Genomic DNA, 21,624 nt, shown 5'->3' on the forward strand with positions numbered 1-21,624 from the left:
CGTTTTTTTTACGATTTAAAACAGTAAAACTATGAAAAATTTTCATTCCAGTTATTTCTACTAATTTTTTTTATAAATCCGCCGTAAAATGGAACATTTTGAGACCAAGATCATTAAAATCCATCCATTTTTCGATTTTCTAGAGCCAACCTAACCTAACCTAACCTAACCTAACCTAACCAAAAAACCGGGTGACCGCGAAAGTGTATAATTAACATAATTTTTTGTGAAAGATTATTTTGCAAAACCGTTTTTTTTACGATTTAAAACAGTAAAACTATAAAAAATTTTCATTCCAGTTATTTCTACTAATTTTTTTTATAAATCCGCCGTAAAATGGAACATTTTGAGACCAAGATCATTAACATCCATCCATTTTTCTATTTTCTAGAGCCAACCTAACCTAACCTAACCTAACCTAACCTAACCTAACCAAAAAACCGGGTGACCGCGAAAGTGTATAATTAACATAATTTTTTGTAAAAGATTATTTTGCAAAACCGTTTTTTTTACGATTTAAAACAGTAAAACTATGAAAAATTTTCATTCCAGTTATTTCTACTAATTTTTTTTATAAATCCGCCGTAAAATGGAACATTTTGAGACCAAGATCATTAAAATCCATCCATTTTTCGATTTTCTAGAGCCAACCTAACCTAACCTAACCTAACCTAACCTAACCTAACCAAAAAACCGGGTGACCGCGAAAGTGTATAATTAACATAATTTTTTGTAAAAGATTATTTTGCAAAACCGTTTTTTTTACGATTTAAAACAGTAAAACTATGAAAAATTTTCATTCCAGTTATTTCTACTAATTTTTTTTATAAATCCGCCGTAAAATGGAACATTTTGAGACCAAGATCATTAACATCCATCCATTTTTCTATTTTCTAGAGCCAACCTAACCTAACCTAACCTAACCTAACCTAACCTAACCAAAAAACCGGGTGACCGCGAAAGTGTATAATTAACATAATTTTTTGTAAAAGATTATTTTGCAAAACCGTTTTTTTTACGATTTAAAACAGTAAAACTATGAAAAATTTTCATTCCAGTTATTTCTACTAATTTTTTTTATAAATCCGCCGTAAAATGGAACATTTTGAGACCAAGATCATTAAAATCCATCCATTTTTCGATTTTCTAGAGCCAACCTAACCTAACCTAACCTAACCTAACCTAACCAAAAAACCGGGTGACCGCGAAAGTGTATAATTAACATAATTTTTTGTGAAAGATTATTTTGCAAAACCGTTTTTTTTACGATTTAAAACAGTAAAACTATGAAAAATTTTCATTCCAGTTATTTCTACTAATTTTTTTTATAAATCCGCCGTAAAATGGAACATTTTGAGACCAAGATCATTAACATCCATCCATTTTTCTATTTTCTAGAGCCAACCTAACCTAACCTAACCTAACCTAACCTAACCTAACCAAAAAACCGGGTGACCGCGAAAGTGTATAATTAACATAATTTTTTGTAAAAGATTATTTTGCAAAACCGTTTTTTTTACGATTTAAAACAGTAAAACTATGAAAAATTTTCATTCCAGTTATTTCTACTAATTTTTTTTATAAATCCGCCGTAAAATGGAACATTTTGAGACCAAGATCATTAAAATCCATCCATTTTTCGATTTTCTAGAGCCAACCTAACCTAACCTAACCTAACCTAACCTAACCTAACCAAAAAACCGGGTGACCGCGAAAGTGTATAATTAACATAATTTTTTGTAAAAGATTATTTTGCAAAACCGTTTTTTTTACGATTTAAAACAGTAAAACTATGAAAAATTTTCATTCCAGTTATTTCTACTAATTTTTTTTATAAATCCGCCGTAAAATGGAACATTTTGAGACCAAGATCATTAACATCCATCCATTTTTCGATTTTCTAGAGCCAACCTAACCAAACCTAACCTAACCTAACCTAACCAAAAAACCGGGTGACCGCGAAAGTGTATAATTAACATAATTTTTTGTAAAAGATTATTTTGCAAAACCGTTTTTTTTACGATTTAAAACAGTAAAACTATAAAAAATTTTCATTCCAGTTATTTCTACTAATTTTTTTTATAAATCCGCCGTAAAATGGAACATTTTGAGACCAAGATCATTAAAATCCATCCATTTTTCGATTTTCTAGAGCCAACCTAACCTAACCTAACCTAACCTAACCAAAAAACCGGGTGACCGCGAAAGTGTATAATTAACATAATTTTTTGTAAAAGATTATTTTGCAAAACCGTTTTTTTTACGATTTAAAACAGTAAAACTATGAAAAATTTTCATTCCAGTTATTTCTACTAATTTTTTTTATAAATCCGCCGTAAAATGGAACATTTTGAGACCAAGATCATTAAAATCCATCCATTTTTCGATTTTCTAGAGCCAACCTAACCTAACCTAACCTAACCAAAAAACCGGGTGACCGCGAAAGTGTATAATTAACATAATTTTTTGTAAAAGATTATTTTGCAAAACCGTTTTTTTTACGATTTAAAACAGTAAAACTATAAAAAATTTTCATTCCAGTTATTTCTACTAATTTTTTTTATAAATCCGCCGTAAAATGGAACATTTTGAGACCAAGATCATTAAAATCCATCCATTTTTCGATTTTCTAGAGCCAACCTAACCAAACCTAACCTAACCTAACCTAACCAAAAAACCGGGTGACCGCGAAAGTGTATAATTAACATAATTTTTTGTAAAAGATTATTTTGCAAAACCGTTTTTTTTACGATTTAAAACAGTAAAACTATAAAAAATTTTCATTCCAGTTATTTCTACTAATTTTTTTTATAAATCCGCCGTAAAATGGAACATTTTGAGACCAAGATCATTAACATCCATCCATTTTTCTATTTTCTAGAGCCAACCTAACCTAACCTAACCTAACCTAACCTAACCTAACCAAAAAACCGGGTGACCGCGAAAGTGTATAATTAACATAATTTTTTGTAAAAGATTATTTTGCAAAACCGTTTTTTTTACGATTTAAAACAGTAAAACTATGAAAAATTTTCATTCCAGTTATTTCTACTAATTTTTTTTATAAATCCGCCGTAAAATGGAACATTTTGAGACCAAGATCATTAAAATCCATCCATTTTTCGATTTTCTAGAGCCAACCTAACCTAACCTAACCTAACCTAACCTAACCTAACCTAACCTAACCTAACCAAAAAACCGGGTGACCGCGAAAGTGTATAATTAACATAATTTTTTGTAAAAGATTATTTTGCAAAACCGTTTTTTTTACGATTTAAAACAGTAAAACTATGAAAAATTTTCATTCCAGTTATTTCTACTAATTTTTTTTATAAATCCGCCGTAAAATGGAACATTTTGAGACCAAGATCATTAAAATCCATCCATTTTTCGATTTTCTAGAGCCAACCTAACCTAACCAAAAAACCGGGTGACCGCGAAAGTGTATAATTAACATAATTTTTTGTAAAAGATTATTTTGCAAAACCGTTTTTTTTACGATTTAAAACAGTAAAACTATGAAAAATTTTCATTCCAGTTATTTCTACTAATTTTTTTTATAAATCCGCCGTAAAATGGAACATTTTGAGACCAAGATCATTAAAATCCATCCATTTTTCGATTTTCTAGAGCCAACCTAACCAAACCTAACCTAACCTAACCTAACCAAAAAACCGGGTGACCGCGAAAGTGTATAATTAACATAATTTTTTGTAAAAGATTATTTTGCAAAACCGTTTTTTTTACGATTTAAAACAGTAAAACTATGAAAAATTTTCATTCCAGTTATTTCTACTAATTTTTTTTATAAATCCGCCGTAAAATGGAACATTTTGAGACCAAGATCATTAAAATCCATCCATTTTTCGATTTTCTAGAGCCAACCTAACCTAACCAAAAAACCGGGTGACCGCGAAAGTGTATAATTAACATAATTTTTTGTAAAAGATTATTTTGCAAAACCGTTTTTTTTACGATTTAAAACAGTAAAACTATGAAAAATTTTCATTCCAGTTATTTCTACTAATTTTTTTTATAAATCCGCCGTAAAATGGAACATTTTGAGACCAAGATCATTAAAATCCATCCATTTTTCGATTTTCTAGAGCCAACCTAACCTAACCTAACCTAACCTAACCTAACCTAACCTAACCTAACCAAAAAACCGGGTGACCGCGAAAGTGTATAATTAACATAATTTTTTGTAAAAGATTATTTTGCAAAACCGTTTTTTTTACGATTTAAAACAGTAAAACTATGAAAAATTTTCATTCCAGTTATTTCTACTAATTTTTTTTATAAATCCGCCGTAAAATGGAACATTTTGAGACCAAGATCATTAAAATCCATCCATTTTTCGATTTTCTAGAGCCAACCTAACCTAACCAAAAAACCGGGTGACCGCGAAAGTGTATAATTAACATAATTTTTTGTAAAAGATTATTTTGCAAAACCGTTTTTTTTACGATTTAAAACAGTAAAACTATGAAAAATTTTCATTCCAGTTATTTCTACTAATTTTTTTTATAAATCCGCCGTAAAATGGAACATTTTGAGACCAAGATCATTAAAATCCATCCATTTTTCGATTTTCTAGAGCCAACCTAACCTAACCAAAAAACCGGGTGACCGCGAAAGTGTATAATTAACATAATTTTTTGTAAAAGATTATTTTGCAAAACCGTTTTTTTTACGATTTAAAACAGTAAAACTATGAAAAATTTTCATTCCAGTTATTTCTACTAATTTTTTTTATAAATCCGCCGTAAAATGGAACATTTTGAGACCAAGATCATTAAAATCCATCCATTTTTCGATTTTCTAGAGCCAACCTAACCAAACCTAACCTAACCTAACCTAACCAAAAAACCGGGTGACCGCGAAAGTGTATAATTAACATAATTTTTTGTAAAAGATTATTTTGCAAAACCGTTTTTTTTACGATTTAAAACAGTAAAACTATGAAAAATTTTCATTCCAGTTATTTCTACTAATTTTTTTTATAAATCCGCCGTAAAATGGAACATTTTGAGACCAAGATCATTAAAATCCATCCATTTTTCGATTTTCTAGAGCCAACCTAACCTAACCTAACCTAACCTAACCAAAAAACCAGGTGACCGCGAAAGTGTATAATTACCGACTTTATGAACTATATCAAAATTTTTAACAATTTTCTCAATAAAAACAATAATCCATCGACCCCTAACTAACCGAAACTTTCATCATCAAAAATCACCGGAAAAGAAAAAAATTTAACGATTGACCGACTGCAATCGAAGAAGACGTCATTAGACGACAATGGGGTCACAGATTATGGGATTCCCTGCGGAGGATGACGCACCAGCTTAATCGCATCGACGGCGGTGTGAACAGCTGGGTTTTCGAATTCTTTAGTGTTTAGTGCAGCACCGATTTATTTGAAATGTCGACAGATGAGTGGTGTGTATCTAAAAAACGAGATCTGCTTGGTGCCGAAATGTGCAACCTCCCCCGGGGGGGTGATTCCGCCCCTTTTCGGGGGCGGAAAATTTTTCGCCCAAAATAACCACAGAAATCGAGAGATTAGCCAATTTAAAGTGAAAAATGTCATATGAAGTTTTTTCGTCGGATGAATAGTTTTTCAGTGTCAGATTTTTCGTTGAAAAACCGCATTTTTCAATAGTTTTTTACGTATAACTCTGTAATGATGCATTTTATCGAAAAAAGTGTAGTGAACAAAAATGAAAATTATAAAAAAACAAAGAAATTAAGTTATATTTCAAGATCTTAATGTTCTACCTAAAGCCAGTTATATATATTGAATAGCTTTTGTTTTACGTAATTGAGTATTTAACCTCAAATAACGGGAAAACGGTACATTTTTCTACAAAAAGTCATAAAATACTTTTTAAAGAGCTTAAAAAGACCTTTCAAATGATTACTAATAAAAGTCGTTTTGACTGAAATTTTAGTGAGATATGACGTAAAATAGTTAAAAGTTAAAAAAATTACACTAAAACTAATGCCATTTCATTTAAAATCAAAATTAAACTTATTCCTTGAACCAAATACTTTATTTGGATGTTATTCACGACATCTGAAAGTTTGGCTGATTAGAAATGTATAATTTTGGGAAAAATAAGCTTTAAATAATACTTTTTTTTTAATTTTTCAAAAAAACAATTTTTTTCTTCATAACTATAAAACATACAAAAACAAATAAACAGTCAAATTGAAGCATTTTTTATGACGATTATTTTGCTTTTTTTATTCTTTTTTTAGTATAAAAATTAACGGAGTTATAACCAAATTAATCCGTCACTATAGCGCTTTGACCTTTGACCCTTTATTAATAAAATGTGGAGGATCTCAAGCCCTTCTAACATACATAGGCTTGTAGCCCTGAAAATTACCTTCAAAATGGTTTTTTGTAGAATGCGATAGCTTCAAAATTAATGAAGTTACATAAAAAAATAAAAAAAATTTTTTGTGAATTATAGATTATGAAAAATTTTTAAATTTTGGCGCACGGATTTTTTTCTGTTGATGCTTAGTTACCTAAAGGTACATTTGAGAGTACCAAGAGATGATATACTTATAATTTTGGTAAAGGGGTGGTTCTTAAGGGGTGTCAGGGTGTAGGGAATGAAAAATCACTTCGTGTTTGGCAAATACACTTGGATACCGAAATAATTCAAAATCAAAACATTAACAGTCATTAAAAATTTTTTATTTTTTATCAAAAGGGTGGTTCTTAAGGGTTGACAAGGTATACACAATTAAAAATTACTTCAAGTAGAGACAATAAACATTAATACCAAAAAAAAAATGCAAAATCTAAAAGTTGTCAGTCATAAGATTTATTTTTATTTCATTCTTTGCAAAGGGGTAGTTTTTAAGGGTTGAATAATAAAAATTGATAATCAATTAAATATTATTAATGAATTTTTCACAGTAAAAATGAAATTGCAATGTTTTAAATCGTTAAAAGATGTTTTCCTATATTATTATCATTAGAAGGGTAGTTTTTAAAGATTTTTAAGGGTTGATACTTCAAAATATATAAAACAATATGTTAAGATATTTATGCCGCATAAACGAAAAACATTTGAATTGAAAACAAGTATGAAAAACTATAAAATTAGTATTTTTCGATAGGGGGTGGTTTTCATCCCTTTTCCACACCTTGCGATCATGTAGATCTTGAGATGGAAGATAAGATGAGCTTAATTCTAAATTTTCAGGAAAATCGGAGCTGCATTTAAAAAAATTCGCAGGTTTGAAACCATTTTGAGCTTGTGTGTCGACCGCGCCATGTGCGTCCAATTTCGACGCTGAAAATTCCTCATTATCTCATTTAAATGGTTCAAATATATGTTTAGGCACTGAAGAATCGGGTGAATAACATCCTTTTACCACTTTTTCGTAATTTGAAATATTCCGCACACTATCTTAAAACATTGGGAGCCCAAGATCAATCCGACAACTTTATTGATATTTTTTAATATTTAGAAAAAACTTGGTTAACTTCGTTTTATGTAAATAACAATCCGGAAGCTTACAGCACTTTTAAAACAAGAATAAACGTGTATTTTTGTGGTAAGCTCGATCCCGATTCGGATTTTATTCGATTGCAAACTGACTTTTCCTATATATATATTTTTTGTAAAATCGAATTTAATTTTTTCAGATCAGAACCGTCGTCACTCCAATGTCAGATCGAATGGTACCACAAGTACTGAACCGGTTGAATAGTACGAGGGGTATAAAAAACAATCATTAAATATTTATCGTGATATTTCGATTTGAATATAGACCTTTCGTTTTCGGATTATTCTTTAGCGTCAAAGGGATCTAAAAAACGTTAAACGTTTTTTTTTTGTAATGGAAGCCAAGGTCTATCTTCGAATGTGGATTTTATGACAAAAAAACAGTGAAGCATGTGTTTTTATACCTTTCCTTCTATATTTTCTAGATAAATTTCTAAATAGGAGGTCAGCATGTACCATAAAACTTTCAATCGTGACTTGTAGTTGAATTAGGCACTAAACTGATATGAATCGTTGATAGCAAATATCAATTTCAACACCCAAATATCATTATTGAATGTTTAAATATGATTGATTCACGTTTGTTAACAATTTTCCCAAAACTAACCTCTAAAAAGCAAACAAAAACAATTCTTCTTCTTTTTTGTGACAAGAAGAAGTAACGAGATTTACAGACGTCAAAAAAGGGTCATTAACGCAGATTTTTTTGTAAATTTGATTAAAAAACTCCCCAAACTTAGTAATGTTATAAGGAAATCATAAAATTAGGTCGAGGGTTAATTTTGTCTCACGCTTTTTGACTAATTTTTGGTATCCCCCGGTATAAACAACTTTTCAAAACTCACGTATTTTAAAATTTTCCCTTGAAAATACATAGTATTAAATAAATTTTCACATTCCTTTACAATAAATGTATAGTTTCAACGTTGTCTAAAATTAAAAAAATCCAAAAAAAATTTGACATGGCTATATAAAAAATTCGATATTTCCAAAACCATTCGAGATATCGATTTATTTTTGACATCAATCGATTGAGAAAATGTGTGCCTAAATGACCGTTTATATCAGATTCATTGAGTTCCATAATTGAAAGAAATATATAGGGTTAAAGTTTGAGTAATTTTTTTTTTGAAAATATCACTATTTAAATTTATTGTATTTAAAATTGTGACATGGCAACGTTGTAATACATGAAAATCAAAAGAGAAACGTTGCATATATTGCATAAATTTTCGCATATCTTCACAATAAATGTATAGTTTCAGCGTTGTCTAAAATTCAAAAAATCCAAAAAAAATTTGACATGCCTGTATAAAAAATTCGATATTTCCGAAACCATTCGAGATATCGTTTTATTTTCGACATGAATCGATTGAGAAAACATGTGTCTAAATGACCGTTTATATCAGATTCATTGAGTTCCATAATTGAAAGAAATATACAGGGTTAAAGTTTGAGTAATTTTTTTTTTTTTGAAAATGTCACTATTTAAATTTATTGTATTTAAAATTGTGACATGGCAACGTTGTAATACATGAAAATCAAAAGAGAAACGTTGCATATATTGCATAAATTTTCGCATATCTTCACAATAAATGTATAGTTTCAGCGTTGTCTAAAATTCAAAAAATCCAAAAAAAATTTGACATGCCTGTATAAAAAATTCGATATTTCCGAAACCATTCGAGATATCGATTTATTTTTAACATGAATCGATTGAGAAAAAATGTGTCTAAATGACCGTTTATATCAGATTCATTGAGTTCCATAATTGAAAGAAATATACAGGGTTAAAGTTTGAGTAATTTTTTTTTTTGAAAATGTCACTATTTAAATTTATTGTATTTAAAATTGTGACATGGCAACGTTGTGATACATGAAAATCAAAAGAGAAACGTTGCATATATTGCATAAATTTTCGCATATCTTTACAATAAATGTATAGTTTCAGCGTTGTCTAAAATTCAAAAAATCCAAAAAAAATTTGACTTGCCTGTATAAAAAATTCGATATTTCCGAAACCATTCGAGATATCGATTTATTTTTAACATGAATCGATTGAGAAAAAATGTGTCTAAATGACCGTTTATATCAGATTCATTGAGTTCCATAATTGAAAGAAATATACAGGGTTAAAGTTTGAGTAATTTTTTTTTTTTGAAAATATCACTATTTAAATTTATTGTATTTAAAATTGTGACATGGCAACGTTGTGATACATGAAAATCAAAAGAGAAACGTTGCATATATTGCATAAATTTTCGCATATCTCCACAATAAATGTATAGTTTCAGCGTTGTCTAAAATTAAAAAAATCCAAAAAAAATTTGACATGTCTGTATAAAAAATTCGATATTTCCGAAACCATTCGAGATATCGTTTTATTTTTGACATCAATCGATTGAGAAAACATGTGTCTAAATGACCGTTTATGTCAGATTCATTGAGTTCCATAATTGAAAGAAATATACAGGGTTAAAGTTTGAGTAATTTTTTCTTGACAAATATCACTATTTAAATTTATTGTATCTAAAATTGTGACATGGCAACGTTGTGATACATGAAAATCAAAAGAGAAACGTTGCATATATTGCACAAATTTTCGCATATCTCCACAATAAATGTATAGTTTCCGCGTTGTCTAATATTAAAAAAATCCAAAAAAAATTTGACATGTCTGTATAAAAAATTCGATATTTCCGAAACCATTCGAGATATCGATTTATTTTTGACATCAATCGATTGAGAAAATGTGTGCCTAAATGACCGTTTATATCAGATTCATTGAGTTCCATAATTGAAAGAAATATACAGGGTTAAAGTTTGAGTAATTTTTTTTTTTGAAAATGTCACTATTTAAATTTATTGTATTTAAAATTGTGACATGGCAACGTTGTAATACATGAAAATCAAAATAGAAACGTTACATATATTGCATAAATTTTCGCATATCTTTACAATAAATGTATAGTTTCAGCGTTGTCTAAAATTAAAAAAATCCAAAAAAAATTTGACATGCCTGTATAAAAAATTCGATATTTCCGAAACCATTCGAGATATCGATTTATTTTTAACATGAATCGATTGAGAAAACATGTGTCTAAATGACCGTTTATGTCAGATTCATTGAGTTCCATAATTGAAAGAAATATACAGGGTTAAAGTTTGAGTAATTTTTTCTTGACAAATATCACTATTTAAATTTATTGTATCTAAAATTGTGACATGGCAACGTTGTGATACATGAAAATCAAAAGAGAAACGTTGCATATATTGCACAAATTTTCGCATATCTCCACAATAAATGTATAGTTTCCGCGTTGTCTAATATTAAAAAAATCCAAAAAAAATTTGACATGTCTGTATAAAAAATTCGATATTTCCGAAACCATTCGAGATATCGATTTATTTTTGACATCAATCGATTGAGAAAATGTGTGCCTAAATGACCGTTTATATCAGATTCATTGAGTTCCATAATTGAAAGAAATATACAGGGTTAAAGTTTGAGTAATTTTTTTTTTTGAAAATGTCACTATTTAAATTTATTGTATTTAAAATTGTGACATGGCAACGTTGTAATACATGAAAATCAAAATAGAAACGTTACATATATTGCATAAATTTTCGCATATCTTTACAATAAATGTATAGTTTCAGCGTTGTCTAAAATTAAAAAAATCCAAAAAAAATTTGACATGCCTGTATAAAAAATTCGATATTTCCGAAACCATTCGAGATATCGATTTATTTTTAACATGAATCGATTGAGAAAACATGTGTCTAAATGACCGTTTATGTCAGATTCATTGAGTTCCATAATTGAAAGAAATATACAGGGTTAAAGTTTGAGTAATTTTTTCTTGACAAATATCACTATTTAAATTTATTGTATCTAAAATTGTGACATGGCAACGTTGTGATACATGAAAATCAAAAGAGAAACGTTGCATATATTGCACAAATTTTCGCATATCTCCACAATAAATGTATAGTTTCCGCGTTGTCTAATATTAAAAAAATCCAAAAAAAATTTGACATGCCTATATAAAAAATTCGATATTTCCGAAACCATTCGAGATATCGATTTATTTTTGACATCAATCGATTGAGAAAATGTGTGCCTAAATGACCGTTTATATCAGATTCATTGAGTTCCATAATTGAAAGAAATATACAGGGTTAAAGTTTGAGTAATTTTTTTTTTTGAAAATGTCACTATTTAAATTTATTGTATTTAAAATTGTGACATGGCAACGTTGTAATACATGAAAATCAAAATAGAAACGTTACATATATTGCATAAATTTTCGCATATCTTCACAATAAATGTATAGTTTCAGCGTTGTCTAAAATTAAAAAAATCCAAAAAAAATTTGACATGTCTGTATAAAAAATTCGATATTTCCGAAACCATTCGAGATATCGTTTTATTTTTGACATCAATCGAATGAGAAAACATGTGTCTAAATGACCGTTTATATCAGATTCATTGAGTTCCATAATTGAAAGAAATATACAGGGTTAAAGTTTGAGTAATTTTTTTTTTGAAAATATCACTATTTAAATTTATTGTATTTAAAATTGTGACATGGCAACGTTGTGATACATGAAAATCAAAAGAGAAACTTTGCATATATTGCATAAATTTTCGCATATCTTCACAATAAATGTATAGTTTCAGCGTTGTCTAAAATTAAAAAAATCCAAAAAAAATTTGACATGTCTGTATAAAAAATTCGATATTTCCGAAATCATTCGAGATATCGTTTTATTTTTGACATCAATCGATTGAGAAAACATGTGTCTAAATGACCGTTTATATCAGATTCATTGAGTTCCATAATTGAAAGAAATATACAGGGTTAAAGTTTGAGTAATTTTAATCGAAGATATGTTTGTCAAAAAACAATTAACATTGTCCATTTTATAATTCCTTTGATCTCATAGTTTGTTTTCGAGATAAACCTGTTCAAATTGAAAAAAAATATTATTTTCCCTCTAATATCGACCAATTTTGATATTTTTTCAAATATAGGTGCCTCAAATTACCTTTTTTTTTGTTTTTAAACACCAAAAATTAGTTTTCGTAGAAAAAATAGCATTAACAACTCAATAGAAAGTAATTTTCTTAGTCTCTACTAGAATTTGTCACATTTTCTCTAAGTACGTAATAAATATTATCCCCAATCCTGTATAAAATTTACAGGGTGTTTAATTATGCGACCCACCTAATTTAAATATGTATGTTTGGCATGGCGTGTTGAATGTTAAAATTTTTGAATTTAATAAATTAACTGGAATTTTTATTTTTTTAGGACTGATAGGGGTGACTTCATCCCTAAATCCAAACGGGGTTGGACTCGAATCAAATCCAGCGTTTTTGATGGGCAAACCAAAATTTGAAAATCCGCCAACTTCACAGCCGACCCAGGTGAATCTAGCTCAAAGCTCGGGTCAGATTTACACCACGACTGTGAAGTCATCCACTTGAGGGATGTATCCAAAAATTACGTTTATTTATAAATCTTCTTTCTTATCAACCGAAACGAAAAAATGCTGCTAAGGTATCAATATCGATACAAAAACTTTTTCAATACACCCCTGTATTTATTCCCGATAAAAAAACGACAAACTACCTTAGCATTGATGAAATCTCGCAATTTTCACTTATTTTTTTAATATTCATCTGAAATTGAATTTTTTCGACATCCATTTTTAGTAATTTAACTTTAACGTCTTGTATCTCAGAAACGTCTAGCAATAATTTACTCATAATGTTTATTATCCTATATACAAAATATATATTTTAAATATTTCAATATTTTAACGATTTCAATTATTTTGTGAAATATAATTTTTCGAAAATTGATAAACATAACATCAATGTTATATTAGGACTGTAATTTGGAATAAAATTAACAGTTCCAACACTAATTTGTTTTTTAATAAAATAATTCATCAATACATATAATAATAATATAATAATAATAATAATGTATATAGGGTGTCCCAATTTATAAATATCGTTATATTGTAATATATATTATTAAATGGCAACACTGCATGAATGTGTAAATAATTTCCGAATATTGAATATTGTTATCAATAACGTGAAGAATATACAGGGTGAATTAACATGAAGAACATACAGGGTGAATATGATTTATAAACTAAAATAGTAGGCAAAAGGTTAGTCTTTATTTGGACAAAACAATACGACACTCTGTATATTAACTCATATCTAAATTTATTTTATACTCCTGGTTCATAACCTATATAGTTTTATAAAATTATATAGGGTATTTAAAAAGATATGACCATTTTTATATAGAAATCATGCTACAAAGTACACTCTGTATATTAATAATGAGTAAATAAATTATTATTTATTTTGGATGATAACTTGATCGGATATTGTTCAAGTTCTAAATCAATTGTAATAGAAATAATCGAAGAACTTGTATATACAGGGTGGTCTAAGAAGTAAACTTGTTTTTTTTAATGATTGTTTCTATTTTTTTTTTTCAAATTTGGGAACTATAAAATATATTTCTTATTAATTTAGCTTCAATTATCAATTTAAAAAAAATCAGCCGAATTTGTCTACCAGAAATGCTTCAAATTCAAATTTGAACTATATAATTAGATCCAAATTAGGGACAGTCTCTGTATATTATTTTTCTTTGAACATAATGTTATATATGGTGTATGAAATTATTGGTTTTTCCTATAAACGGATTTTTTAATATGAATATGAACAAAATTTCTTTTTTTCTTTTGTTATTTCGAAAAATATCAAAAGTATCTTCCAAAAAGTGAGACATAAAAAACTTTCTTTCCAATATGTCATTTCTAATAAAATTTGTGTGTGTGTGTGTGTCAACGGCTAGAATTAGTCTTGAATCGTCCGAAGCATGTGCATCACCTCTATTGTAACTCAAATTATGTTCCAAGAAGAATTAATTTCGGTTCGTTCTTGCATATAAACAATATAAAATTTAAATATAAGATATTGAAATCATATAAGTAACCTTCACTTGTTCGAAATTTTTTGTTGGAACGGAACCAGAATAAGACTGAATATTTAGCAAATAATGAACGTTTTTCTTTGTGTCATTACGTGTCGAATCGAAATATTAACCCACCATATCAATAAACAAACTCAAAATGAGATGCAAAAGTACTTAATGCCACAAAAATCAAAATGAATAAAAAAATTTATTTTTTCACGTCAATAACTTATCTTTATACTGTATAAAGTATTTGATATGAAGACACCTCTATATTTTTATACAGGGTGATGTGTGGAGAGACCCAAAAATTTTTTGTAACTTTTTATTCGTTTTTGTTATTGCAAACCATAGAAATCAATTACATACACCACGAAAAAAATTATTTTTTCACTTTAATAACTTATCTTTATACAGTATGTCGCATTTAGTTGTATTTCTAATGATTTTAATGACATTTGAATATAAAACAAATAGAATTAGCCACAACAAGGGCTGTCAAATATAATCAACTTTTAAAACGTCATTAATAAGGTTTTAAATTTTATAATTATATTTTCAAATTAGTGGAATATTGCCTGTATATACTTGGGACAAGTTGTATATTGAATTTAATGACATAATAATATTCATAATCGACATTTACTCAATATTTCTATCTAATTTCGGTGTTTAAATTTATTTCATTTCATTGATGACTTCATGATCTATTTTGTAAATATTGAGATGTTTGTCCTATGTAAAGGGCAACACAATTATTATAGAAAAGCCTAAAATATACAAGTCAGTTCAATAATTTGTATGTATTTACATTGACATTAGAAATACTATAACGTGAAGTTTGAGCTCGAAATAATATTTGTTGATATAATGTATAATAATTAAATAATGTTATTTATGCAGCTTTAAATTTAAAAATAGGAATTAAAAGAAATGTTTTTGTTTTGTATAAAAATGCACATAATTAGATTTGTAAATAAATAAATTCTAAATATTTAACATATCTGTTAATGTGAATAATAAAAAAAAGTATACATATTCCCTGGTTATGGACCAAAAGTTCATCTACTCATCTTAATAATAATTGTGATATTATTTTCAATTTAAACTAATATCCCTTGTGTAAATTGTTGAATAGCATATTTTATTGTTTCTACGACCAAAAAATTAAATTACATTCAAACAAAAGATGTGTTTATCCAAATACATTAATTATTAATATTTATTGTACATCGTGTCGAAAAAAGACCACTTGTATTGTTTTTGACACTTAAACAAATACCAAACAACCGAATTTAAGCATTAAAGTGATAGTTATAGAAAATATCATGTCTTGGTAGTCAATAATTATAAAAAATGAGAATTGAGATGCACCACTGCATTAAAACCGGATGTTCTATCATACAAAATGGCCGTCACTGACAGCTTCCTGATACTACACTAATCAAATAAATGCTTTTCTTTTATGCCACTTTGTATTAAAAATATTTTCAGAACAATTTTTTAATGTGTTGCGTGATGGTAATTGAGGTTTTATTAACGATATATGGTCGTAGAAAAATGATATAATATAAAGGTAATTTTAAGCTAGACGAAATTTGGGAACAAAAAACTATTTTATAAGATTTAAAGATATCAAGTAAAAATTCAAATCAACATAGAAGAATATGTTTTGCAATAAAACAATTTCTGATTTAGATTAAAAACGAACGTCCTCCACATTAAATTTTAAATAATTATATTTTGTATATCAATCTAGAGTTGTTTTAAAATTTCGTCTGGGCAAAAATAAATAAAATACTTAAGCTAGATTTTGCCTTTTCTCTAATAAATTATTATATCTTAAATAAATAAATACACATAGTGATCTTTCTAAGAAGGGACCTTGAGATTTTTTAAAATATTTTTATCAGGACCGAGAAAAACGTGAACGCTTTATACTTAGAACCGAAAAAAAGCTGTAGAAATTAAAATTAATTTTTAAAAAAAGAAATGTTACATGTAGATAGATATTCATTACAAAGTACAAGGTGTTTTATATTCATTAAAAAAAATTACCTTTCCATTATACTTTTAACACTATACACATCACAAACTCGTTATCACTTATTTTGGATGATTCGTTTCTGGAAAACAGGTCCAAGGATAATACTTTCTTGAAGAACTGTTCAGGTGGTATTAGTACTTTTCAAATAAAAATTTCGTCAACAGAATCATTCGAACGAAACATAAATCACTACCGATTGTTATAACTATAACCTAATATAATAAATTTCACATATTCACAATTTACTGCAGAAAATAATAATGTTAGACTCATTTCTTCTGATGCCACCTTCTTTCAACTCGGTTCGCGCCATATCGTACATATGATGTTTGCGGCGTTGCCGCATTTATTTCATTTCATTTCAGAAACATCTGAAATACCTTGTACTTTTATACACTAATTTTCAAACATATAGTAGATTTTTAGAAGTTTTTTTTGTTACGATATGAAACTAACGTTCGTTGCTCTATTATCAAAGTATGAAGTGTGATATTTAAGTGATACATTTAGATTTAGTATAAGTAAAAATCCAATTTTTATTGAATTATTTTTGAATAAAAAAATTACGTCATTTTAAACAATATATTCGTAATAAATTGATAATAAAGACAACAAAAATTTTCAATTAAACTGGATTCTAGTCTACAAACAATAGTAGTCACTGGGAACTTGATGTAGATTATGTTATTGTCCATTTTTTCTTGAAAGTATTGATCGCCCCTCGTATCATATCATGTCGAGTTTTTTTTCATTAGATTATCGATTATATTGTAAACTGACGTAATTTTATTGTTAATAAAAACATAACCAATATTGAGTACTACCAATTTTAAATAAATTCGTGTCAGTTAATTGATTGAAATAAATAAATATTATTCAAACTTTTTTTATTTTGATCACCCTTTTTATGTACTGAATGACAAAAAAATCGTCTACCCTCTGTAAAATAGAATAAATTTAAATGAGCCTGTTTATTGCATACCTTTATTTTACCTGATGCCTAATTATATCACCATTAATTGCTGTAGAATCTAGGTTTTAGTAGTTCCTTTTGAAATAAAACAATAAAATTTTAAACTATTTATTTTCATAATAAATAAAGGATACATGAGAAACTATTTGTTTATAATTATTATAAATACATAGAAATTTTTCATAGGAAATGCAAAATTATGTAATAATAAGAAATTAAATTATTGTATTGATTTAACAACTGGCAAAAATAATAGAGAGCAATATTTTAGTATAAACTCGCTTGTACTCGTTAAATTCACGTGTTGGGAACAATAGTCATTTCTTGAATTATCAAGTATTGCCAAATGTTTAAAAAGTTTTACCCTAAAAACCTTTTTCCAACTGTAATTTCATCATTTTTTAATACAATAATTGAATTGAAGAATAGTGTAATTAAAAAAATGCAATGCAAATTTTATAACTCACAAATTCAATAAGAAATCTCCCGAAGTTGATATCAGCGAATCTCGTAACTTCCCGCTCATTTATGCACCTGGCAACACAGTGTCTGGTGTTTAGCTCAGAAAAGTTTTTTTTCTTAGTTCGCCTCGCGTCGGGAGAATGAACATGAAGTTTTTGTGAGTGATAATTTTTTTACTGTGTACAAGCGGGCTTAAAGACACTTACAATGTTAGAAATTATGCCAGAATTTGTGATTAGTTACTTATATTTTATCAAGAATTTTCGGGTATGTGGAAACAAATAATGAAATATGTGTTAGAATTCGAATAAAAATTTACTAAAACAAATAAGACATAATATTGCACAATATTATCTATCGACTATGAATATATACAAATAATCACAATTTTTATACCGAGTATCTCATTTAGGTGGACAAAAAAAGTTTTAAATTCAATTTTCGATTTTATCAATTTATTTACAAGCGTTTCGAACTAATTTCAACAAAAGATATATAGATACTTATATTAATACATTTTTAATATTAGAAATAATTAATCGACAAAAAATAAATTTGCAATTTTCAAAGTAATGGATCATTCTAGAATGACGTTATTGACAGTTCCGCCATCTTTGCTAGGTGGTACAAAATCTCACTCGATTTATATTTGTTAATACTGGCGAGTTTTCCATTGTTAAATCCTAATATCAGGAAAATTCAGTTAAAATAATTACTTTTGTGTTGTGAATAGTTCATCGCGTGCTCAGCTAGTTACCTCATGATATTTTCCATTTCATGCCGTTTTAACCAACAGATGAGACCATCTAAATGCACTGTCGGAAATCAGAAGAAACGGCATTGTATTAGTGTCAAAATTGTGTCTAATATTTCCATTTTTTCTATTACATCGGCAAATAACAAAAAAACACAATTGAAAATCAGTTGAATGCGAATCTGAAATAACGTGTTTTGTTTTCTATGGAAATATCAAACTTAACCTATATAAATCTTTTATTTTTTATAGTTTTTTAATATTTGTGAACTTTTATATAGTTATATGATATATTTTAAGTATTTAGTAATTATTATTGAGCATTTATCGGTGGAGTGAAAAATTAATTGTGATTTTACCTGTTCTTGTTGTATAAAAGGAAATTATATTGTCCTTAAAAAAAGTACACCGAGAGAAATAATTTGTTTTTGGCAATAAAAGTGAAATTTGTACAAAAACTTCGTTTTGAAACTTACCTATTAAGAAATTTAATTTCACTTAATAATATTAATATAACCCCGATGGAAAATCTGTTAATTTTCCCGAACTTCTGCAATCGCTACCAATAATTTCTCTACTTCTAGAAAAATATTGATGAGTATTAAGTGTTCGTCCTGAATATAATCCAGCGTTATTATATCCCCTGTTGAGGAAACTGGAAGAGTTACTGTATCTTCTTTCCTGGATTCTAGGAAAGTAGTACAGTACTTCGTCCCCGTAGGTTGGTAAAAACATTTTGTGTTTCTCTTCTCGATTAGATTCGAATTTTGGTGAAACGTCCTTCGAATTATTCACATACACATTGGAAATACTCCTACATACAGAAGTTCCTGATATATTCCCCGAATCGCTTTTCGATCTCGAAGCTGGATTTTTATTAGTCACGACGACGTTAATCGATTCAAAATTATCAACGCGATCCAAACTTTTCGTTTTAGTTTCTTCTCGTTTAATTTCCGTGTATGATACTTCGACCGAATGCCCTGGGAAGATGGCGGATTTTTTTCGATTCGAATTCGATTCCGACGGGGATTTTTTTTCGTAACGATCCGATATCGAATAAGAACTGTCACTTGTCAAACTTTCGGCTTCGAAATATATTTCTTTAGTGTTACATTCGTAATCGACCGAGGGGAAGAAGAGGTGGATTAGGCTTCTCGATTTTTTCGGAGGTTCGGGTTGTAAATTAGAAGGGATTATTTCGTATTCGTTCGTTATATCTAAATGAATGGATGTTGATTTATCTTCGGTGTTTTTTAAATTTTCTCTGTTGTAAACTTCGGTTTCTTCGTTACTGATGATGTCTTGTAATTCTTGTATGACTTCTTCGATGGTTGTTTCTTCTTCTGATTCGTTGTCGCGTTGTGGTTCCGGGGCGGTGTACCTTTCAAAGACGACTGACGTTGGTCGTATGTCGGTTTCGGGGGTCGGGGTGCGTTCCGATGATGATATACCTTCGTCTTCGGCTGTAGGTACTGAAATAACGAAAAAAAAATTATTTATATCGTTTGTTGCGGTAATATCAGTAGTGAGTTTACCTGAATTACGACGTTCTAGAGTTTGGGACGATCTTAATGATTGGACTTCTTCACGAAGTTCGCTACATTTGTCTCTTAAACATTGATCCATGGAAACTAAGATCCCTTTTTCTTCTTGTAAAACCTAAATAGATGTTATGTTCGTAATAGATCAAAATACAAGGGGACAGAATCTACTACAAGTCATATTGCTACTGTTTCTTACAATATTTGTTCATTTTTTTCTATCTCTCTGTATAATTTTTCGAAGAATACTGTTGATTTGTCTACTTTTCACTAAATTTAATCATTTTGTGTCAATTTCGATGATTTTCTGTTATTTTCAGCTACTGTCGACAATTTTTAGTTAGTTTAGAAGTTTTCTGCATTTTTCAATGGCTATTCTCAGTTGTTTTTTTTTATTATTCTCCACTATCATAATAATTTTTAATCAAATTCGATTATTTCTAAATGATTTTGACATTTTTCAGTTATTTCTAGCTGTCAAAGTACTTGATTAGCTTAGATTAATAATTACGATTTGTTTTTTGTTAGTTTTTGATTTTTTTTTTAGTTAATTTCTGTTACTTTGTATTATTTCCAAACCAATTAAGCTTTTTTCCATGAAAACTCAATATTTTTAGCTTAAATTATCATTTTTAGTTCGGTTCAGTTGATTTGCGATAATTTGTATTATTTCGAAAAACCAATTCAATCTTTTTTCAATTAATAGTATAATTTCCAAATAATTTCAATAATTTCCAATTCGTATCAGCTATCACAGAGCATTTAAAGCTATAATAATTAATAATGAGTTTTTTTTTTGTTTTTATAAATCAATTTCTTTATTTTTTCAGTTTATTTTCGTTGTTTTTAATTAATTTTTAGTTAGTATTAATTGATTTTTATCATTTTCGAATCAATTCAACTATTTTCAGTACAACACTATGATTTCCAAACCATTTTGTATAGTTTTTACTTATTTTTAGCTATGGCAAAACATTTAAAACTAAAATTATGAATCGAAACTCAGTTTATAAGTTGATTTCGGTTTTTTTCTGTTAATTTACATTATTTTTGGTTAATTTTTAGTTAATAAGCATTAATTTGTATTATTTTCGAACCGATTTAACAATTTTTACTTCAATATCATCATTTCCCACCGATTTCAATGATTTTCATCTAATTTTGGCTATTGCAGAACATTTGAAGCTAAATTATGAATTACAAGTTGTTTTATGTTATTTTTATAAATTAATTTCGTTTTTTTTCAGTCAATTTTCGTTGTTTTCGGCTAGTTTTTATTAATTTTCATCATTTTCGAAT

At 28.0% G+C, this 21,624-nt stretch overlaps 2 protein-coding genes across 4 annotated transcripts in view; one reads left to right on the top strand and one right to left on the bottom strand.

The window, feature by feature from the left end:
- The window catches only part of LOC130894220 (potassium voltage-gated channel protein Shaw), a 122,158-nt gene extending 104,686 nt beyond the window's left edge, over positions 1-17,472 (top strand). Inside the window, exons 8-9 of the mRNA XM_057800866.1 lie at positions 7,673-7,745; positions 12,851-17,472. Of these exons, the coding sequence (XP_057656849.1) occupies positions 7,673-7,737 (65 nt within the window). The 3' untranslated portion in view covers positions 7,738-7,745; positions 12,851-17,472. The remainder of the gene's footprint in view (positions 1-7,672; positions 7,746-12,850) is intronic.
- An 851-nt stretch (positions 17,473-18,323) lies between these two features.
- Positions 18,324-21,624, bottom strand: part of LOC130894063 (uncharacterized) — a 43,581-nt gene continuing 40,280 nt past the window's right edge. Inside the window, exons 7-9 of one of the 3 annotated variants that reach the window (XM_057800609.1) lie at positions 20,320-20,443; positions 19,258-20,256; positions 18,324-18,842 (exon numbers count right to left, since the gene is read on the bottom strand). In XM_057800609.1, coding sequence (XP_057656592.1) covers positions 19,289-20,256; positions 20,320-20,443 — 1,092 coding nt within the window. In that variant the 3' untranslated portion in view covers positions 18,324-18,842; positions 19,258-19,288. Of the gene's footprint in view, positions 20,257-20,319; positions 20,444-21,624 lie in introns of all 3 variants that reach the window. The other 2 variants (XM_057800608.1, XM_057800610.1) reach the window with 2 other exon arrangements.

Source organism: Diorhabda carinulata, chromosome 5, assembly GCF_026250575.1.
Source record: "Diorhabda carinulata isolate Delta chromosome 5, icDioCari1.1, whole genome shotgun sequence".
In the NCBI taxonomy this organism is placed as follows: Eukaryota; Metazoa; Arthropoda; class Insecta; order Coleoptera; family Chrysomelidae; genus Diorhabda; species Diorhabda carinulata.